The sequence below is a fragment of the Anser brachyrhynchus genome (assembly GCF_964034855.1).
Source record: "Anser brachyrhynchus genome assembly, chromosome: 1".
NCBI lineage: Eukaryota > Metazoa > Chordata > Aves > Anseriformes > Anatidae > Anser > Anser brachyrhynchus.
Genome location: NC_137694.1, coordinates 143,145,311 through 143,166,814, shown reverse-complemented (window position 1 = coordinate 143,166,814; position 21,504 = coordinate 143,145,311). Strand labels below are relative to the sequence as shown.

At 40.0% G+C, this 21,504-nt stretch overlaps 1 protein-coding gene across 3 annotated transcripts in view; it reads left to right on the top strand.

The window, feature by feature from the left end:
• The window catches only part of AFF3 (ALF transcription elongation factor 3), a 337,924-nt gene that overhangs the window by 44,455 nt on the left and 271,965 nt on the right, over window positions 1–21,504 (top strand). For all 3 annotated transcript variants that reach the window (XM_080556980.1, XM_080556979.1, XM_080556981.1), the window contains exons 2-3: window positions 3,644–3,764; window positions 9,159–9,962. In XM_080556980.1, coding sequence (XP_080413106.1) covers window positions 3,644–3,764; window positions 9,159–9,962 — 925 coding nt within the window. The remainder of the gene's footprint in view (window positions 1–3,643; window positions 3,765–9,158; window positions 9,963–21,504) is intronic.

The following is a 21,504-nucleotide window of genomic DNA, read 5'->3' as shown; positions in this document are numbered from 1 at the left end:
ATGCTGTGGAGGGGCCGGTGCTGCTGCCACCCTCCGGGCGCACCTCAGCTCTCCGGTTCGGGCAGCTCTCGTGGGGCGCCACGGCCAAAGAGGAGGTGCCCAGAAAGGGAGCCTTCCCAAAGCCATCGCAAGAGCTTGGCATTTATTAAACGTGCCTCCTCTGAGAAGTGTGGCAGCCCATTGGCATGCTGATCTGTACAGCACCAGAGAGTGAAATTGTTGAGGGTATTCTGGGAGAAGCGGAGAAGGTAGAGCTGCTGTGACTGGGATGACGTGTGCTGCAAGTGCTTTGAGCCTGAGACACTGGTGTTTGGACGTAATTAACTGGTAGATGTTTCCTTTTCAGCATGTCTCTTGGCAGATCTTAGGGCTAGGATGAATCAAAGTGTGGTTTTTAAAGCAGTGTGCTAAATTCAGTATAATGCAATTTTTGTAATTCAACATTTAGTCATATATAACTTTTGCATGTATTTGACCCATCACTCATGCTTCAGTTCATGTCCTTTAAGCATGAATTTGAAAGAGGCACAGCATTTTAATAATAATAATATACCATTTAAAATCTGTTTAAATTCATCCTTTTGGAGTTTGACCTCTATAAAACAAATATAAATGACACTGACTGTTGAGAGATGACTGGTTGTATGTTCTTTGGTTACCGTGTCTTGCAAAACTGCTTCAACATTTTAGCCCACAGTACCAAAACTTAACCTATAAAATGATGTGTGAGTGTGCATATAACATACTATATATATATATATATACATATATATATAAATATGTACACCACACACATATGCACAGATGATCCAATGGGGAAAAAAAAAAATCTGGAGATATTTTGTGAACTACACAGCTTAGCTATGGAAATGATGAACATAGTGTAAATGGTTAAAAGGTACATGTGCATTTGGGATTGTTTTAAATTACAAATTAAACTAAAAAAAAAGGAAGAAAACTATTAAAAAGAATCATTTTCCATTAACTGAAGTGTTTGCAATAAAGAAAATTGTAGCAGTTGGCAGCATTCTCCTTGAACCAAAATAAATAAATACATTTGGTGACATACGTTCAAGGAAATGTGATTCTGCAACATTCATGCAAATAAGGAGCAGCCTCACAAATGCTGGAGATTTCACCATCTGTATTACCAAAGGAATACAACTCTTGACTTGTAGTTCTTCCTGACTTACTGCTTATAGATGGCATATTAGGCATTGTCACACAGTTTCTCCATTTGCATAATTATTCTGAATTATTGTAGGTTGTGATTTGTGTGGCCAACAGTGAGTGTCTCATTCAGGAAGGGGGTTCAGAGATCTGAGGACTTATATGTCTTCATCAAATAGTTCTTTGTCAAATGAAGGGATATTAGAGACTCGTATGTCTCCATCAAATAAAGGGATAAAAAAAGTCCCTCCACTTCAGGAGTATCACACCACAGCATTTTTAAATTTGTGTGAGGCGTAGTGAAGATCGGTGCACTTGTTTACTTCCTAGAAACTAGGTAGGGATCAGTATTATAATTAATCTCAGAGGAGCTGCCCATCTTTATTTGACTGCAGGCTACAATCCAAATGCAAAGCATCTGAAAGAGTCAACAGGGGATGGGGAAAGGCAGCTGAGGATGAAGCTATAACTGGATCCCTGCAAATTCAGAAAAAGAAAAAAAAAGTTTTGTTTTGTTTTGTTTTGTTTTGTTTTTTTAAACAAACAAACAAACAAACACGTAGTAACCGTTATCCCTGGTGGCAGAAAGCTTACTTTAAAAACAGAGGTGTTTGTTAGAAAGTCTCTTATCCCAGCTTAAACAATGGGAGTACAGGGAGATGGCATGCTGTTGTGACTGAGGACTATTGGTCATGCAACAGTAAATGACAGCTACTCAGCCTCCTGGCCTCAGTGGTGTGCACGGTATATGATCTCTTCTCTGGACACCTTTGGGATGCCTTTGCTAGTCCCTTCTTCCTGGAGGATGGCGTTTTCCTGCCCCAAACTCCACTCCTACGAATGCCTCCTCATTACACTGCTTTTTAAAGAGGGAGTATTAGTGTGAATAACGTGCTCATGAAAAATACGCTATAAAAGCAACAAAAACAAAATAACATCTGTAAGCAGCAGAAAAAAAAATGGTGGTTGGAAGCTGTCTTGAACTTGCTGTACTAAAATCCTGTGTTCACAACAAAATTCTGTTCAATCTTGGGCATCCGCCCTTAGCTGGCTATCAGGAGGGTCACCTGAGAGCCCACCAGGAGCTGGTCTGATCCTACCTCCTACGTCCTCGTGTGAAACCTATTTGTTAGGGCAGAAAGAGTCCAGGAGGGGTTAGCAGCATTTACAAGTAAACATAAGGTTTTGTGTTCGTTTGTTGACTGCTAAGGCATTGTTTTTAAATCCTACTAGTGTCTAACATATCCAATGTATTTTCAGCTCTCTCAAGTCTTGAATTAGAATCAGATAGCTGTTGGCCTTTTTGCAGCCTTGCCTGAGGCATGCTAGGTAACATCACGTGGGTAGCCAATGCAACATATGTTTAGCAAACTGGGAAGTGGTTAGCAAGGCAACATTTCTTTTTTTTTTTTATTAACACATGGTGCACTTACATGACATTAATATATATTTCTTCTTTACAGATTTACAGTGCCAGAAGAAAGGCATTAGCTGAGCTAGGCAAAATAGGCAATCGGCGCACTCGTCACATTGTACTGAAATAGCATGTAAACCTCATTGAATGCCTTGGTTTCCTTTGTGATGAGAATGACAGGATGAAATGTCTAAACCTGTGTTGTTCTGAGGAAATTTAGGGAAAGGTTTCTCTGGTTTATGATGTCATGCATTATACCAGAATTCTGGGGGAAAAAAAAATGAAAAAAAAGTTATCTTTTTTGTGTGTCTGTATTGGAGCCAGACTAATTCATTTCTAAAAATTAATACTGTTGTGTAGTGCAGTGATTTTATTTCCTCTCCAGCTACACTCTACCAGCCATACATACCATATCATGCCAGTATTCATTTATTCGTGCTCTAAAGTTGTGATAGTGTCAAATCCATCAGAAAGAAGAATTGTTTCAGCAGTAGTTTCACGACTTGGCTGATTAACAGAGATCAGAAGAAGCAGCCTAACTGTGGAAACCACTACAGCATGTAGTTTTAACAGCTCTTTAGGGAGCTAGTTAATGAAAGAATCACTACAGAAACACATCCATGTAAAAAAAGGAGCATTCTCATACAACACTCAGAGGATATGTCATAAGTGGAAATATGTTCATAATTTCTATTTACTCATAGCTGTAATTACCATCTGCCTTAAGAGTACTTTCAGTCTTTGTCAAAGTTGCTTAGATATTTCCTTTGTCACATTTCAAGCAGAGAAGTTCTGCACAGACTAGATCCTGCCCCGCGATTTCTTTTTTATTCTTCTGCAAGAATTTAATTATCTATTCTCTGTGTGAAGAAAGCAACAGCATTCCCAGAGACCTGAGCCTCCCCAGCCTGCTTGGACTGGCATTCGTCTGATTCATGTTCTTGCTTATTTTTGCCATCTGTCTGCAAAACAGAGCTCTTCACTTTTAAATTCACAGTGGTTTATATGTTGCCCGCTAATTTTTAACTCTAAAAAAATCTATTCCACTTTTTGCTGCAGTGTCTATGAGCCGGATAGAAACGTGCTGCGCAGGAAAGAATGGGAAAGGAGAAATCAGGAGGCCCAGCAGGAGGATGGCACGTTTAACACAAGTTACTCCCTCTTCAGTGAACCATACAAGGTAGATGCTTCCCATCTGGGTGGCTCTTTATTTATTTATTTATTTTTATTTGACAGTATAAAATCACAGCCTGCAGAAGGCATTGTCCAGGTCTCAGCAACCTCCCACAAGTGCCAGCCTCGCAAAATTTGCATAGAACATTTATGGTTCATTGAGAATCGGATTTTTCTTATGTTAGCTTCTTACAGTGTTCAGCAGCACACGAGAATGAAATAAACGAAAAATATCCTAGCAATATTTGAGGTGGCATTAAAACTAGGAGGTGAAGGTGATGGTGCCCTGTTTCTGCTACACTTAGGAGAAAGTAATTGCGTTAGAATTGTGTGTGAAGGACAAGCCATACAGTAAACATTATGCTCTGGCCAAGGTTAATGTGATGAAATATCTTTTTTTTTTTTCCTATAAGCATTGCAAACAACATTTGTCTGCTAGGCATGTTTTGCCCTCAACAAAGGCAGAAGTAACTCAACTCCTTTCTTTATCCCTCGTGGAAACAGTAATGCGATGAGGCACCACTGTCTCTCCCCACCTCCTGTTAGGAGGGTCAAGCAGGATCCTCTGCACCTAACTGCTGTCTCCAGAAGCTTCCAATCAAGTCCTTGTGAAGGGACCAGAGAGCAGCATCCCATGGAGGCTGCTCCTCTCCCCTAGATAACCCATGACTTTGCCTGTGTGCATCAAAGCAACGTCACGCATTTTCTGTTTTGACCTTCCGGTAATGCCCAAGCTGCTGTTAAATCCACCATGTTGTGAAGCCTTTCCCCTCCACGCTGCTTCACTTGTCCTTGGTGCTTTGGGTGCTTTAGTGCCTCTTTCCAAGAATCCCATCTAGGACCTGGCATTTGGCTCCTGCACCTGACTTCAGTGCTTTCATGTTTCTGCCCATGTCCCAGGGTCAGCTTTTAACCTGCTATTCCTTCCAGATTGTTACTGTTTCTAGTCCCTAATAAAAAAGAAAGATCTACCACTTTCAAACCATGTCTCTTGATAGAAGACAGCTCTGTCTGCCTTGAAGCTGACCTCCAGCTGCCCGAATTTCAGATTCATTACAAAGACATTTAGAAATCATGGGAAATGTCTTGAACTCCTCCTGACGGCTCCACTTGAAAAAGTCTACTGTGAGACCAATCAAGGGCTAATACATGGAAAAATGCCTGAAAAACTAAAGTTAGCTGTCTCTTGGCATTTAGGGAGGGCTCCACTGCAACAGGGACTAATAATTTTCCATTTGGTAGATCCAAAATAGACCCCTCAGAAAAAAAGGGCCTGTCTTTTTTCTGGGTCGCTGATACTGTGTTTTTTGTTTGTTTGTTTGTGCTACAGTATTTTGCACACTTTGATTATTACCTGTGTCCCAGTTACTGCCACAGACTTCATGTATCATGGACACATCAGTAGTTTCTGAGTTATTTATGATGTTTGAAGGCATCTGTGTGCAACCACAGTATAATTCCATCCACTGTAATGGGAGTGGACAGAAATTCATTGCGTTCTCTAGAAGCAGTGAGGATACTTAGTGGGTATCCCATGAGGAGGTCAGAATAAAGGTTCCATCCATACTTCTCATTCTCAAACGCTATGGCTCTATTTTGGACTAGCCTGTAAAAAAAGTGCTGCAGAGATACATCCTACAGCTGACTTACTCAAGGAAACACTGAGAAAGGCAAAGCACAAGACAGCTGTATAAATTGCCCACTGCTCTTCTGGCATGACAGTCACAGCTGCTTGGGAAGAACAGTCATTCTGACAGCATTGGACACCAAAACTTCAGCAGTGGGATACTCTGCATGTCATGTCCACACTGGCAACGGACTTATGGGGCTGTCTGACATCATGTAAGCATCAGTGTGGGGATGCAGAGCTGTGCCTTCATCATTTTTTTCTTATTGTAGAGAGAGACAGAAGAAGAAGAAACCTTTCTGTAAAAGCAAAGCTGAAACCGACTCTTATTTAAAGACCGTGTACAAGTTTTAGGTGTTTCCACAGGGGAATGAAGCTACAGCAGACATTCACTGCAAGCTCTGATCAAATTCAGTATTCCTCTGCACAGCTTGAGAAACATGAGCTAAAGCCAGAGGATTTGCCATTCAGAAGGTCATATCTGAAAATCAAAGACAGACTGGAAATCTCTTAAATCTTGTGTCTTCTCTCACCTTGACTTGTCTCGCTACTCCTGAAACATCAGATTTTCTGAGAAATCCTGACTCTTTGGGTTGCCCCTTATCCTCTTCGTTTCAAAGTATCCATAGCAACCCTCTATGAAGGATTACAGGAAATCCAGTGTGTTTTACTAGAAATGTCTTTTACGGGAGGTAAAAAAGTAGGAATTTCATTCTGGATATTTTCTGGACAGAATACTTTGCCTCATTAACCATATCAGGGCTTTTTATCAAGAAAAAAAACTGATGGCCTTCCATGCAACCATCAGGTTTATTTTTAGAAGGGTTGGATCCTGCAGGTCTTCAAATGTATGGATACATCTTACTTAGCAGAATAACGTAAGTTAGAAATGTTTGTACAGAATGCTTTTCCCACTTACTCATTTTGTGATTATGTTTTCCCTATGTGTACGGTTATATAAAGCCAGCAGTATTTCAGAGCAAATAACAGGACAAACTTTAACATCTAAAGCTCATAAGAAGTTACCCCAGATCCCAGCTTTTTTCCCTGGGAGAATGTAGGTCAGCTCTTCCAGATGAGCTCAGCTCAGCACAGAATCTCACCTCAGGATGTCCCCAGTTTATCCAGAAGGAATAAACAACACCAACCAGTTGACAGCCCATGCAATGATACAAGCATTCAGTCTGTTTGCTGCAATTATTGTGGTTATCTGGCATCTATCAATAAGATGCATCTCTGTATGACATACATATCATATCCATATAGAAGAAAATCTACTAACTTCTCTGGGCTAGTGGTAGTCTACAGATAATCTGCAATTAGGCCTTTATTTTTTCCCATTCAAAAAGCAGCAATCAGAAAGAATGAACCTTCTCTTAGGGAAGCTGGGTTTCCTGGGGCAAAACTTAGACATAAAATTCTCTTACATCCATAGACCAAGAGGCAGCTGGGTAGAGAGCTGACCGACAAGCTGTATCAGGGGCCCTATTCCATTCTGTGGTCCTTGTTGACATACTCCTGGAATGCGAGGAAACCTGAGGCACAGGCTGGCTGAGACAGGCTGGGCACAGGCCCAAGGGCAGATCTCCATCCCTTGAGGAAAGATGGAAATGCATCTCTCTGCAAGGTGTCTACACAAGTTGGAGGATCCACTGGAAACGCAGAAGGGATCCACTCGGTAAAGGAAACATCTCTGTGTTTTCAAGAAAATAATTCTGCTGGTCAAGGAGATGCCTAAGTGTAGAAACCATTTCATTGACCCTAGGAGACACATATATGTATGTCCAACCATCTTCAAGATCAATCAGTCTAACTCCAGGTAGCCATGAATCTGACCTCCAAGCGGCCCAGGATCTCCATTGTCAGCTGGTCTTTTTTTTTTTTTTTTTTTTCCTCAATAGCAGCCAAGCACTCCCATGTAGATGCCTTCTGTGCCTCTTAATCTGCCTGAGTTAAACATGCTTTCTACCCCAGTTAAAGCTGTGAACTAGACAACTCATTGCATCTGCAGCACTTTCTTTTTAGATGTATGTGATGCTTCCTGCTTTTGAAGCCCCTTTAGTAATAACCTTTTTTCTGGGACACCAATGTGGTTCTTGTAAAGTGCAGAAACATCACCTTCTTAAGCCACTTGCTGTCTGTGAATTAATGGTTCATAATTCTTTTTGTAGCAGATTACTGTCCTTGTGACAACAACAGCTGCATATGCAGAGAGAACATCAGGCTATAGAAGCTGATCCATCTTACCGCAAGTTTGCAAAGCAATGTTTCAGATGCAACATTACTGAGCTTTTCCCTTCCTCCTTCCATTCAACATATATTATTGCGGTATATTCAGCTGTTAGACAACATTGTTACATGCATATCAGAAAGCTAGCCATATATTTTCAGTAGTTACAAGGTACTGTCCCTGAAACTTGAGGGAACAAGTTGCAAGCAAGACAAGACTGTTTCTTCTACTGTCAACATTTACAAGGCATTTTTGCTTGGACTTAGTTTCTTTTTCAAAAACCCTTTAAAGAAGATTTTGAACAAAAGGAGTTTCAGTCCTTTTCCCTTACAGTTTTTCTGAGTGATTCAATTTTATTGGAAGTCTTAAAAAAAGAAATAAAACACCTCCACATTTCCAGAGTGACTGGTATTGCCGCTACGTCCTTCATATTTTTATATAACTTTAAGGGGGTCTTCTCCCCTTCCTTTACCCCCTTCTTTCTCCAAGATACTGATTCCCTCTTAAACCAAGATCCATCTCAAGATCTTCTTGGCCTTCTGAAGCCAATGGGTGTTTCCCCATCCAGGCTCCATGTCCAGAAGAGAGAAAGGAGAACACCACCAGCTCATTAATGTCTTCCTCTGAAAATGTAAAGCAAAGAACATTACACAACTGATTCTTGGCAGGGTTCAGAAAAATATTCACTGCAGAAAAGCTAATGATACACACTTTTGCTTGCAGCAGCTTTTTAAAGAAATATTTTTCAACCTTTCTCAGTATTTTTCCTTCACTTGTTATATTTCTTTGTGGAGTTTCTGCCTCTTTAGTCAGGAAGCAAATGGGTGATTTCAAAAACAATGATTAATCTTAAAGCAGAGAAATGTTGGCTATATCCCTCCTGCAACCACTGAGCATTGTGAAGAATCTGGGGAGTTCTTCTCTTTTTTTTTTTTTTCCAAAGAGGAGAGTGCCCTGGAGTAAGTATCTCAGCAGAGTACTTTCAAAGAAGGGACGTAATGATCTATAGTTTTCCCATCATCCCATGACCTGTCTTCAAGTCACCTCACAGTGTTTGGCTGGCTTAGACTGGGGAGTTCATTCAACACTTACACTGGGCCTTGTGTGGCTTCCCAGCTGCAATGTGGAAACTTAAGCAGGCAGAGAAGGAAATCAAGAATGCAATATTTTCATTCATGGCTGAGGGAGAGCCTGCACCGGGCTATAGGAAAAGTTTTATCATGGTCAGATTTAATCCAAACCATTCTGTGTAGTTGCAATAATAAATTTTCTAGTTTCCAGGTAATATATTTTAACTACAGCATGATACCAGTGATAGATTTCTTTTTTTATATACTCTAAGGCCCTTTATAGCTTTTCCAGTTCAGGGTAGATTTAAGATGTTGACAAGTGTCTTCAGAGACAATAAGGATTTTCGATTTCATCCCTCAACGCTGCTGCTGAATAAGGCAGTGCTACTTCAGTAAGGATTTCAGCAGAAGCAAGCAGGGAATTTTGTTTGTCTTAGGCTGACTAGTGCGGAACTCTCACTTTTTGTTTTGCAGACCAACAAGGGGGATGAGCTATCAAATCGCATCCAGAATACCCTGGGCAACTATGATGAAATGAAAGACTTGTTAACTGACCGATCAAACCAGAGCCATCTTGTTGGGGTTCCCAAACCTGGGGTTCCTCAGGCATCTCTCCCCAAGCCCGATGAACATCTTATTGCAGACTCAAGACCACCACCTCTTCCCTCTATTTCCAGCACTTCTTCTTCCACACCAGCAGCTCTACCTACGCAGCAGAGCAAAAGCACCACGATGGGTTGGCAGAAGGCCGGGCACAATGCTGCTTCAGAGGGCCAGCAGAGAGCCAGCAAACATGGGCACCACTCGCTGGAGTCACACAAGGGCGACTTCAAACTGGCAAACCAAAAATCCAGTCTGGAGAAACTAAAACGCTATGCATCCAGTCCCACTTCCTCCTCCTCCTCCTCCAACGCTGCTCAGCAAAGCTCACTGAGGGCCACACTAGGTGACAACGCCAACAGAGTACCGCAGCCTGCAAAGCTAAGTTGTAACACGGAAGGAGGAGCTCAAACGCAAGAGAGGCCCTCAAAGCACGGCGGCGGGCACTGTGTCCAAAACTTCCCACCGTCTCTTGCTTCGAAGCCCAGTCTGGTTCAGCAGAAGCCAACTGCTTATGTAAGGCCGATGGATGGTCAAGATCAGGCCCCCGATGAGTCTCCAAAGCTGAAGTTACCGGCAGAGACAACCAAGTCATACAGGGGAGTGCCTTCTAACAAGCCTGATTCGGCCAGGACCAAGTCAAAGATAGCAAAGTTCAGCATTCCTAAGCAAGAAGAGGTATGTGTTTTGGTGCTTTTTATGACATCCCATCTTGCGTAGATGGATGAATGGAAGCTTAGAACTGCAAGCTGCATCTGTCTCTTCACACATTTTTAAAGTCTTAGCTTGCACGTTTAAATTTTCTTTTACTCTTCTGACATTGACATACTATATTGCAAATAGCAGCCTCACAGTAATGTAAAGATATCTTAACAGCAAAATGCTCACTGTCTTTAGGATTGTAACACCTCCTACAGTGGCACATTTTCTAATAGTATACATTCACTGACATTTTTTTCCTAAATGTCCACATATAAAGTCTGGATATTTTTAATTTTTCTTTTTGCTAGGCTTGTGTGTTACGTTGAACTGTTCATATTTAGTTGAATTTTTTCTCTTTGGCAAAGATTAAATGAAGTGGTTGTGATAAGAAATAGTTTTGCTATCCTCAGTGATAACAAAGTAGTTTTACAATCTAAATAGACTACATAACAATATGAGATCTACAGAATAGATGGAAATGTAGCCATGAGACTCTCCTTTTAGTTCATTACATCTGTTTCTGTTTCAAACAAATTTCTAAGAAGACTGGGATTTTCTTCCTAAAACCACAATCTGTAGAAAACCAATCTTGCTACAAAGATGAGAACGTCTAAAAAACTTCTACACAATATTTCTGTTACCAGCAGTAGATTATGATGATAACTGCTTGGAATTATTTTACGTTCATTTATTTCATATTCCATTGACTTCAATGGGACACCATATTTATTGCTTGTATAATCTGTGATTTTCTGTCTTTGAGCTTTTTGAAAGGGGAGGAAACGGCTGGTTTTGGCAGAACGAAGGATGATTTCTTTTGGGGATGTATTGAGAGCCGTTTAAGTCGGTACAAAGATGGTCACATCCTCTTTTGCGAACTGATAGAGCTACCATGACTTAAACAATTTATAGTATTTATTGGAGTAAATGATTCTATTTGACTGAATCACTGGGACGGTCTCAAAGCAGAGATACTGATTTACTCTTATTTGACAGCTGTGGTGTGCCTTGAGTTGTTTTTAGTCTTAATATTTCTGTTTCTGGTGTTGTTAAAGGAGAGGAAAACTCTCATTTTCAGTTCAGTTTCAAGTTCTCTGGCCTTTTAATGCCTGTTTTTCAGAAATGGAGTTGACTGTTGTATTCCCCCTTCAGTTTGGTTTAGTAAGTTTCTCTGGAAGCAATTACTTCTCGCAGCTCCTGTAGGCATTATACCTATGTGTTTTTTTTTTTCCTCTAAGTTTAAGTTCAGTCAGTTCCAAACAACTCTGAAGTGATGTATTATTCCTGAAAAGTGGTTGTTTTTAGGCTCTTCAGCTAAATTTGATAAGCAAATTTAGCATTTATAGATTGCTGTAATTGTGCAGATAGATCAGGTAATGGCATATACTAATATCCATTTAGCTATTATTTCCTCCTTCAGACTTGTGCTTCTATCTGCAAGTGAGAAGTATTGTTAGAATTAAAGAAGCCTGTGGCAATTGTCTGAATCTTTCAAATTTCCCTCTTTACATGTATGCAATACCCTAGGGACCAGTTTGGAAAGGGGTTTTGATAGGCAATCATTTGCATGTCTGAAATTCAGGATTTACCATTTGCATTCCAGAGTTGCCTACCTCAGTAGGAAAGAAAGCTTTCACTTGTTGTATGTGATCCATAATGATGCATAAAGATAAATTATACTGCAGTTTCTAGACATATAGACATATTTGACATTGCTTTAAACTAACTTGCTTAGATACTGATGGCAATGCAGGATGTGGTAGGTACTAAGTGTTCACCAATTTCTCACAGATTTTGTGGGATGCAGTATTTTTGAAACAGTATTTGATGACATAATATAAAAATTTAGCTGAAGTTGAAGGAGGTAGACAAAAACACTGTCTGGTAGGTTAAAAAAGAGGTTAAGTGGTCATAAAAATGATGGACATATTGTTCAGAATAAAATAGTAGATACTATGGGTGTTGTTGGAATTTGAATCTTGAGCTAGTGAAAGACAATGTTTAGATTTCATATTTAAGGGCTGAAAGTCCTGGTGATAAAAGTGTGCAACTTTTTTTTTTCCTTTATCCTGACATTTTCTTTGTTCTAACATTTTCCATCCTAAGTGACACAAAATGAAATTGGTAACCCACTGTTACTGCTACAGGGAGAAGTATTGACCAAGACTGAAATGTTTTTGTTGCCTAATCCACCCTCCCTTTAATTTTCAATCATGCTTCTTTTCGTTTCAAAACATTTTTCCATTCTTGTTATTTTTATCATACATCTCCTAATACCATTTTGTAAGAATTTCCATGTTGTTTATTTATTTATTTATTTTATTATTTTATTTTCTGCTTTCAAACTCATAAAACTTCTTCTCTACATCAAATGGCCACTGTTCCTCATTAGGGGCAGAAGGTTTAAACTGCTCTCAGCACAAAAGCTGTCACAGTTTTGTGAACCTGTGCAGGCAAGAATAAGTTTCTCTTGTTCAGGATGGGTCTAAAGGTGATGGCCAGAAAAGACCATGTATCCCTAGCGGCCATGGAATAGCCAGAAGAGTAGAGATGCAATATAGGATGATCATGAAGGGAAACAGGCTGACAAACAGGCTAGGACAGTGTCTGGAAAGCTATATGGAAATGGAAGTGAGTGGCAGAAATCTGCCTGAGGGCAGCCAGGAGAATATGGGAAGAAAGAGAGGAGCAAATAGCATGGGGATGGGATATAGTGGAAAGAAACTTGATATATGCTAAAATAGAAGGTATATGTCTGAAATGGTAAGGCACTTACTACGCTCTGGGGGCTTAGTGTAGGCAACAACAAGGTCTTTAAAGGAGTCATAGAATGACCAAATGGTTGAGGTTGAAAGTGACCTCTTGAGATTCACTAGGCCAATCTCCCTGCTGAAACAGTCAGCTTGAGCAGGCTGCCTGTGACCATGTCCAGTTGGGTTTTGAACATCTTCACAGATGGAAACCCCAAAACCTCTCTGGGCAATTTGTGCCAGTGTTTGATTTCCCTCACAGTAAACAAGTATATTCTTGTGTTCAGATGGAATTTCATGTCTTTTAGTTCATGCCCATTGCATCTTGCCCTGTCAGTGGCCACTACTAAGAGTCTTGCTCCCTCTCCTCCGTTGCCTCCCATCAGATAAGTGTTTATATTGCTGAGTTCCCCCAGCCCTAGCCCCTGGAGACTTCTCTTCTCTGGGTTGAACAGTTCCAACTCTCTCAGCCTTTCCTTGACTGAGAGATGCTCCACTCCTGTAATCATCTTTGTGGCACTGCACTGGACTCACTCCAGTAGGTCCATATCTTTCATGTACTGGGAAGCTCAGAACTGGCCCCAGCACTTCAGATGCGGCCTCCAGGTCTTATTCTGTTCATCTAGTCAGACCCCAGCCTGTACTGCTGAATGGGGTTATTCCCCCCTATATTCAGAATTTTACATTTCTTCATGTTGAACTTCATGAAGTTCCTGTTAGTCCATCTCTCCAGCCTGTCAAGGTTCCTCTGGATGGCAGCATGACACCTGCAACTACTTTTGGACTGTTTGGATGGCAGAATGATTCCTGAAATCACTTTTCCCAGTTTTATATTACCTGCAAACTTGCTGAGGGTATGCTCTGCCCTATCATCCAGGCCATTAATGAAGACGTTAAACAGTGTTAGTCACAGTAGAGACTGTGTGGATACACCATTAGGAACTCATCTCCAGCAGGACTTTGTGCCACTTGTCACAACCTTCTGGGCCATTTTTATAGTCCTAGCTCTCTGTCTACCAGCCTAGTTTTGTTTGACCAAGTAGAGAGGTGAATGGTAAGAAATAACCATTTTCTCAACTCCTGCAGGCTAGATTTTCTTTTAAAGGGCAGATGTAGTGATAATCACTTTGGTTTTATTTTGTAAATCACATGGCTACAGGCAGCTCCAGCTTCCACAGACAGAGAAAACAAGGAAACAAGAACATATTGTTATAAAGCACTGATCTGCAAGTCCACTTTCAAAGCATTCGCACATTTCCATGCACTTGCATCTAGCTTATGGTACTTTCCAGAGTCTATCAGTATATCTAATAGTTATGCACTTTCATTTGTGTTTATCAGTTTGAAGGAACAATCAGTGGAAAAATAAACACAAAATGAAGCAAAGTTAAACCTCATATAAGAACTGAAGAATAAGAAGCAATGTCACACAGCATGTGTGAGTCTTCAGCAGGATACAAAATTGTCTTCTGTACATCCCTTGAGGTTTTCAGAGAAACAGGGCACAAAGTTGGCTGCAATACAATTATTATTCACTAGAAATAAATGCACTTGGATACAAATTATAGACCATTACTTTTCAAATACATGAAAAAGGTTGATTTTTAATGTAGTTCAATACCTCATTTAATATTTTTAATCAGTTTTGGAAAGCCTTCAATATCTTGACACAGACTGAAGCTTATAATTCTTTTTTAATTCTTTTAATGAGAGTAACTTGGATAGACCGGTGTGTAGAAAGGTATCAGTTACTCCTTTGGGAATTTAATCTTTAGGAACCAGGTTCATCAGTGTTAATTAGAATCCATACCCAACCTCCCTGTCCTTCCAAAATTATCATATTGCTCTGTATAAATGATAGCTTGTCATCTCAAGTACTGATATTTCACATTTTGAACTACTTAGGAATTGTATTGCTGTAGGTAAAAACCCACTGTATTGAATAGAAGGGAAGAGAAATGTATAAAGGAAAGGAAACAGGAAAAGCATGTGCCTTTTATTTCTACAATTTTGTTACAAGTGAGACAATAAGAAAAACCTAAGATGGTAAATCATGTTCTTTACATCTGAGCTCTGTTTTTGAATTTCATCTTGTGGGCTGCATGCTGATTTTTATTATTACATTGAAGAAGCCTTATCTACTCTCCTTTGCTTACTTCTGTAAGGGTTATGGAGTAAGAAAATCGAGGTTGCATTCAAGAATGACTAGCGGTCTAATGGTAAAAAAGATAGATTTTGTTCTGTTAAATTTGGGAACACGTTTATGTGAAATGTAGATAAGGTCATCATGAGGACGTGTTTATTTCACTTCATGGAGTACTTACACAACTTCTTCTGCAGCAGAAGTAATGCAAAATAGATTAAATGTTGAAACTTTTTTTTTTCTTTTTCATTTTTGCCCTGGCCTTACTCAGGCAAATTCCTATTTGCCTGGATAAGATACTCTCTGCAGTCATTCTCGTTTGAGTGGCTATATATAGCTATCAGCATCTGGCATACACAGTAGCAAGTGTTCTTTAAATCTGCAATTTTTTTTCCTATCAGTTCTTTCCCCACGTATTAACGGAAACCCAAAACCAACCAACCAAAAAACCCCATCTCTTTTCTTCCCCCTTACCCCCTCAGAAAAAAATAATCCCAAATATAGACTTAGTGTCATTAATTTGCTCAAAATTACATTCTTTTAAGGAGAGATTTGCTGCATAGCATGTACAATAAGTAGGTCCATGCTTAAAATTGAAAGTGAAAGTTCCCATGTGAAAACACAAGTGCATCTCCATCTCATTTGACTACACAAGCTCCAGTGTAGATTAAACAGGGAAGATAGTCCTGATCGGCGCATGCTTCCTCTGGAAATACCATATATCTGGACCCACTGGGAATCAGTGTCAAGGAAAAGGGTTTAGGGGAGATCTGACTAAGTGCCTTTCCTCAAAGGCATGGTGCTGTCTTCCCCCTGCTGTGACAGAGCCTGTTGGGCTGCTGCAGGAGGAGGATCCAAGCAGGAGTTGAATCCAGGCTTTTTTTTTCTCTCATTCCTGGGGTGTTTGATTCTGACCCAGAAAGGCAAAAGTGAAAGCAGAGGAGCAGTTAAATATGCTTTTAGATAAAAAATGAAGAGATGAGTTGAATGTCTTAGCAAAAAGAAGTCCAGAAATCCTCTGGCATCATTCTAGTAGACATAGGTGCATTCTAGGCTTGAGACAGGCACAGAATTAAGCGTGTTGATACTCCTCTACCATTTATCAACTTTACTGAAGAATTGCAGTGCTTGAGAAGCCAGTTAGCAATCACAGCACTCGAGTACTGTAAATATGAGCCAGTTGTAGATGTTTTCTTTCCCAGATGTTCATGGGAAAGAGTTAGCAAGCTGCATTTACAAGAAGACACAGCTCAATTCATCCCTGTAATGTTACCGCTGACCTTCCCCACAAATAAAGGATGTTTTCCCACGTTAGACAGGAAGAACTGGACAACAAGAGCAGTGTGGTGCAAAGATCCCTGCTAGTCGTAGGTTATTCAAGACCTTCTAGTGAGTCCGTGGGAGGGCTGTGCATAACTGCCCATTTTTGTGTAAGAGAGTTCAGCAGACTAGGACTGGAGAGAAAGAATGTATTAAATAGACAGAGCAGTGTTTGAAACTCTTAATAAAAACAGCGGAGACCACAATGTGCAAAGATGGATTTTCCATACAGATTTCAAGTTGTGATACGAGCCTCTCCCTTTCTAGCAATCTGCAGTAATGAAGGCACACAGTAACTGTGTGTGCAGGCAGTTTTGCTGAACACATTGGGCTTAATTTTTCTAGTTATTCTTGCATGGTTGTTGTTGTAGAAAGAAAATGTTGTTTAAATACCTTTACTTGACTTCTAGAGCTCTCTAGTTTTACTGTTTCCAACAGTGAAGCAGTTTCATTTCCCTTTTGAATTATTATTATTATTATTTTAAATTTGGGAAAGCACTAGCTAAACTTATAGGTTTGAAATTAAAGAATTGTTTTACTTAAACCTAAAGTTTTCTGTATGCGTTGCTTTCCATATGGTGTTTGCTACGCATTTGTTGCTATGGTGAATCTCTTGTTGTCCCTCATTGTTTTTAACTGGTAGGATGACTATCATCACAGAAAAATTTCCTGAAACTGGATGTAAACTTGCATTTGTCAAGGGAATCCCTTAATGTACACACCTGCCTTTTCATGAGTTTTTCCCAAGATTGTTTTTTTCCTAATTATTGAAAAAAAATATTCTGTGCAGCTCATTGGGGTCCCTTATAAATGAGATCCTCCCTTCAATAAAACTGGTCTTCCCATCTTTTCAAAAGATGAACAAGTAACTGCTTTTCTAGAGTTCAATAAACGTAATAATATGGTTCATTGTGATAAAAATGTGTTCCTCTTGCTTTTCTTTTATTATTATTATTATTATTTTTTCAATCAGACAGGGTGGTTTGGTTTATGAATCAGATCTGGAGTTGATACAAAAGTGCACGCATAAATTTGACCACAACCCTGTATAATTGCTTCTTCAGTTCCTTTTGGTAAGCAGTAAAGATATTGATGAAGGAAATAAGATTTCTAGGAGGACAAAAACATTTTTTAATTGCACATTTTGTCTAATTTTTCTAAATCCATCAGTAGTATTTATGATGATGGTAACGGGATGTAATTAAAAATCCTCCCTGCCAGAAACAGGTGTCACTGCTATCACTTTTCCACCTTTGGCCCTATTAGCATGGATTGCTCTTAAGGTCTGTGACAGTGTTCAGCAGTTGGAGAAACCCATCCTTTTCTGGACGTGCTGCAGAAGCTGTGCACTGTGGCATGGCACTCCTGCAAGCACAAGACACTCTCCTCAGCTCCAGGTTTCAGACGAGCATCTCCTCCCCATCTACTTGGTGGCTTCTCAGCAAAGGAGTGCTTAGAGAGGGCAGGGTATGTGCGGAGAGCGAGGGGGGATTTCAGATAACCAATGAAGTATTTAGACACTGCTTCTCAGACCTCACATTGTACGACACTAGAGCACTATGTCGGTGTGCAGTCAGGTGTGGAGTCCAAGCCTGCATTGCTCCTGCAGGGACTCACATTCCCCTTTCCAGTAATTATAATGAGGTGGAGCACTCCTGTCTACTCCTTGTCTTCACAGCAATCTATAAGGTATCACAAAGGATTTAAAGGTAGTTAAATGTCTTTTTGTTGTTGTTTGATCAGTTTATGTAGGGTGTTTTATTTTATTTATTTATTTTTAAAGAAAATACAAGAAAAAAGATTTTATGGATTTGTTCTGTAGTTTCCCCCGTCTTTCATAAATTAGAGTGGCATGAAACTACCATCACTGTACATGCACACTGGGGTCAGTTATGACTGATGAGCAGGAGGACCAAATGAAAATACAAAGAGCTTCACAGATCACTGTTAATTCCAGGTAAATAAATAACGTATATGTGCCACTTGATACGTAAGGTTAAAAAGGTCAGACCTCCAGTAATTGTTGTAAATGCACCCAGCTAGGCCAGAAGCAGTTAAATTCTTTATTGTTGGTCACATACTCTCTTACAGTAAATGAAGACAAATATACCCTTAAATATCTGCATGTAACATACTTTATTCACCCTGCACATCGTAAAGTTGTCATTTCCGTAGCACTTCTGAATAGGGAAGATCTATCCCTGTGGCACCACAAAATAGCTTCCTAGAACAGTAATTAACAGAAGGCTGTTTTTTGGTTTGGTGTTTTTTTGTTTTTTTTTTTCAAGTTCAGAACAGATAAATAACATAGGCGTCTGATTTCCTGTCACTCTTGGTTAACTTTGTATGAAAATGGATAGCTTCCAAATTAAAGCAGGCACCGGCCTGTCTGGAGAAAAATGCATCTCTAAAGAAATGTGTACATTACATATTCATGTAGTTCCAAATCTCTTAATTGTATTTTATGTATAACAATCTCATGTACTGAAATATGGTACCCTTATTATTTCTTGAGTTAAAACCAGCATGCCAGAGAGGCTGAGCTTGCTTTGTACATGGTTTAGGATAAGCATTTCCTTTCCCAAATTCTCTCATGTACACCCCACTCTCTTCCCTCTCCACCAACATGTTTCTCTAAGATATGGAGGCCCAGTGTGAGGTGGCTTTACACCACATTTTATTCAGAAGATAAATATACAAAGAACATTCAAGACAGTGAACCACAGGGTTGAGAATATAGAGACCCAACATTTTCTCTCAGAACCAAAAGTTGATATTTATATTCCTCTATTTACTGCAAATGGCTGTGATGGAAGCTTGTGTAGGTACAAAGAGAGAAAAAACAAGAGCATTTCTTGTTAACTCTTATCATTGTGTCCCAATACCTGTTTAAGGAGTGATGGGATTTGAAATGTTCTCTCTGCTTTATAACCCTTTTGAAATGATGTTGAAGATGATTTCTTTTTTCTTACATATGCTAGAGATTATTAGCATTCACACACCGACAGCATAATCTGTTGTTAATCAAATTTGGCATTTGTTTAAAGCTAGCTGTACAAGTGCATCCAAATACAGAGACAGGAACTCTGCGACTATTTATGTGACTACTCCAACTCCTAGACCTGAAGTAGAAGACAGCTACAAGTTTATTGATTACAAACACAGTCAAAAGCAATTTTATATAGACTGGCCATGGTTTGGCAGTTAGGCATTATTTTAAGAAGCCTTCTTCAGTTTAATTACAATCTCAGGGACATCTGATACAAAGAAACTTATTAGCTGATTAATTGCTGATCTCTTGGAAGTACCAGTCTGGAGCTGAAATATGCTGTCCAGGCAGAGGGCATGGAAAGGAGAAGTAAGGGCAACGTGAGATGGACAATTTGAAAACCACCGTAAGCGAATAATGAATGTCTTTCTTGGACCAAATCACAAATGTTTAGCAGGCAGGGAAAGTAAAGCATATACGGAATGAAAGGACACAAGAAAGATGTAGGCCCCATAAGAGTGGGGGAGTCTGAGAAGAGAAGAATTATGCCAGAGCCTGAAGAGGAAAGAATGAAGTTATGCTTTGAGAAACCCACCAAAATTGCTGCTGGTATCGCAGCCATAATTTATGATAAAGTCCACGTGCAAGATCTTTCAGGAGCTTAAAGATGGCTGGGAAGGCCTAAAAACTATTTGTTTGTTTGTTTGTTTGTTTGTTTATTGTTGCAGTGTGTTTTTTCTTGTACCTGTGAAGAGCACGCACCATCACATATTCTGTAACCACACCATCTCTTTGGTGTTTTTTTTTTTTTCTCCACTTTTTTTCCCCACTCTGAAGGTTTATAGCTTCTTATAATAATATCCTGTTACATTCTCATCAATAAACCAAAAACGATGCATCTTTTACTACTGTAATCTCATTCGGGAGTTTCAAAGCCCTTCATAAGCATTAACAGCAACTCTGACAAGAACATACTAAATTCATTTGCAGAGAAGTCAGCTGAGGTGCAGGCGGGCGGGGACACCTTTGCGGATGGCACCCGTGCCACCCCGAGTCAGTATCAAAGAGGAGAACAGAGATGGATAGACTGAACTCCTGGCTCTGCCCTCAGATATCTGCAACACAACTCCCTGTGTAACAACATAGAATATAAAACTCTGCCATAACTTCTGCAGTGGAAAATAAAGTTATGCAAAAGCATAAGCAAAGGCAGCTTGCTGAAGTCTGAATAATGTTGCTTGCTGTATTTCTTCCTACCATTTAGGTCACTTGAGGCAGAGACAGTTCCTGAGTGATTATGTCACTTATGGTTTACCACTTCCATTTGAGTTATTCACTGATCATGCTCCATTTGAAATTAATAGGACTTTTGCCATTGAATTCAGCAGTAGCAAGATCAGGGTTTGACAGGGATGAATATTTCTTTTCTACGTTGTATGAACTTCCTGTGGTCAAGAAGATATTGCTTGAGGCAAGACAGTTCTTTTTTATTCAGTCTCTCTTTGTTTTGTTCCAGAAACAGAGATGCAATACTTGTGGTTGTTTTTGACATCGTTATTACTTTGAAGAAAGTCAGCAATAGTAATGCAGAATAATGGTCGGTGGCAGAGGGTGGTATTTGAATTCATAAATGCTATACTGCATTAATCTATTAGCTTCAGGACATACCTTTAGAGCATCAAAGGAGCTTCTTGACCAGTCCAAGGTGCTTGACTCATTTTTCCTCTCTGGTAATTAAAGTTTCTAGCATCCTGTTCAGAATCAGTTTCTTCACTGTCTTTTAAGTGAATAAATCTAGGTGAGTGATTTCATGACAGTTGCACATTAGGAGTTATGGCATATCCCTGCACATAACTTACAAAAGTATCTCAATACACGGAGAAGAGACCATAAAACATGCTGAATGGGGATTTCTCAGATATGCTAATTGCTGCTATATAAAGAGCACAGGATGAAGAGCTGACACAGAGGAAGTTCAACTAGAAAGCACCTGCCACAAATCTTTGAAGGTTCACGGACGAGCAAATCCTGCAGCTGCTCTTCACCACAGAGCTCTGCATGGTGATGACTTTGTATATGCAGGGAGCGAGCTCCAATACAGAGGGTCAGGGCAGCAGGAAGGCACGGGCTGAAACACAGCTCTGCCACCTCTGGGAGCTGCTGCTGCCATCAGGGTGACAGAAGGGCTGGCAGCTTTGCCAGCACCCCACATGGGAGCAGTTCCCACCCTCTGACTCTTCACTGCCTGGATGTGGTACCCAGGCCTGTCCCAAAACCACACCAAATACAGTTCTGATGTATTTTTCTTGAAATGCT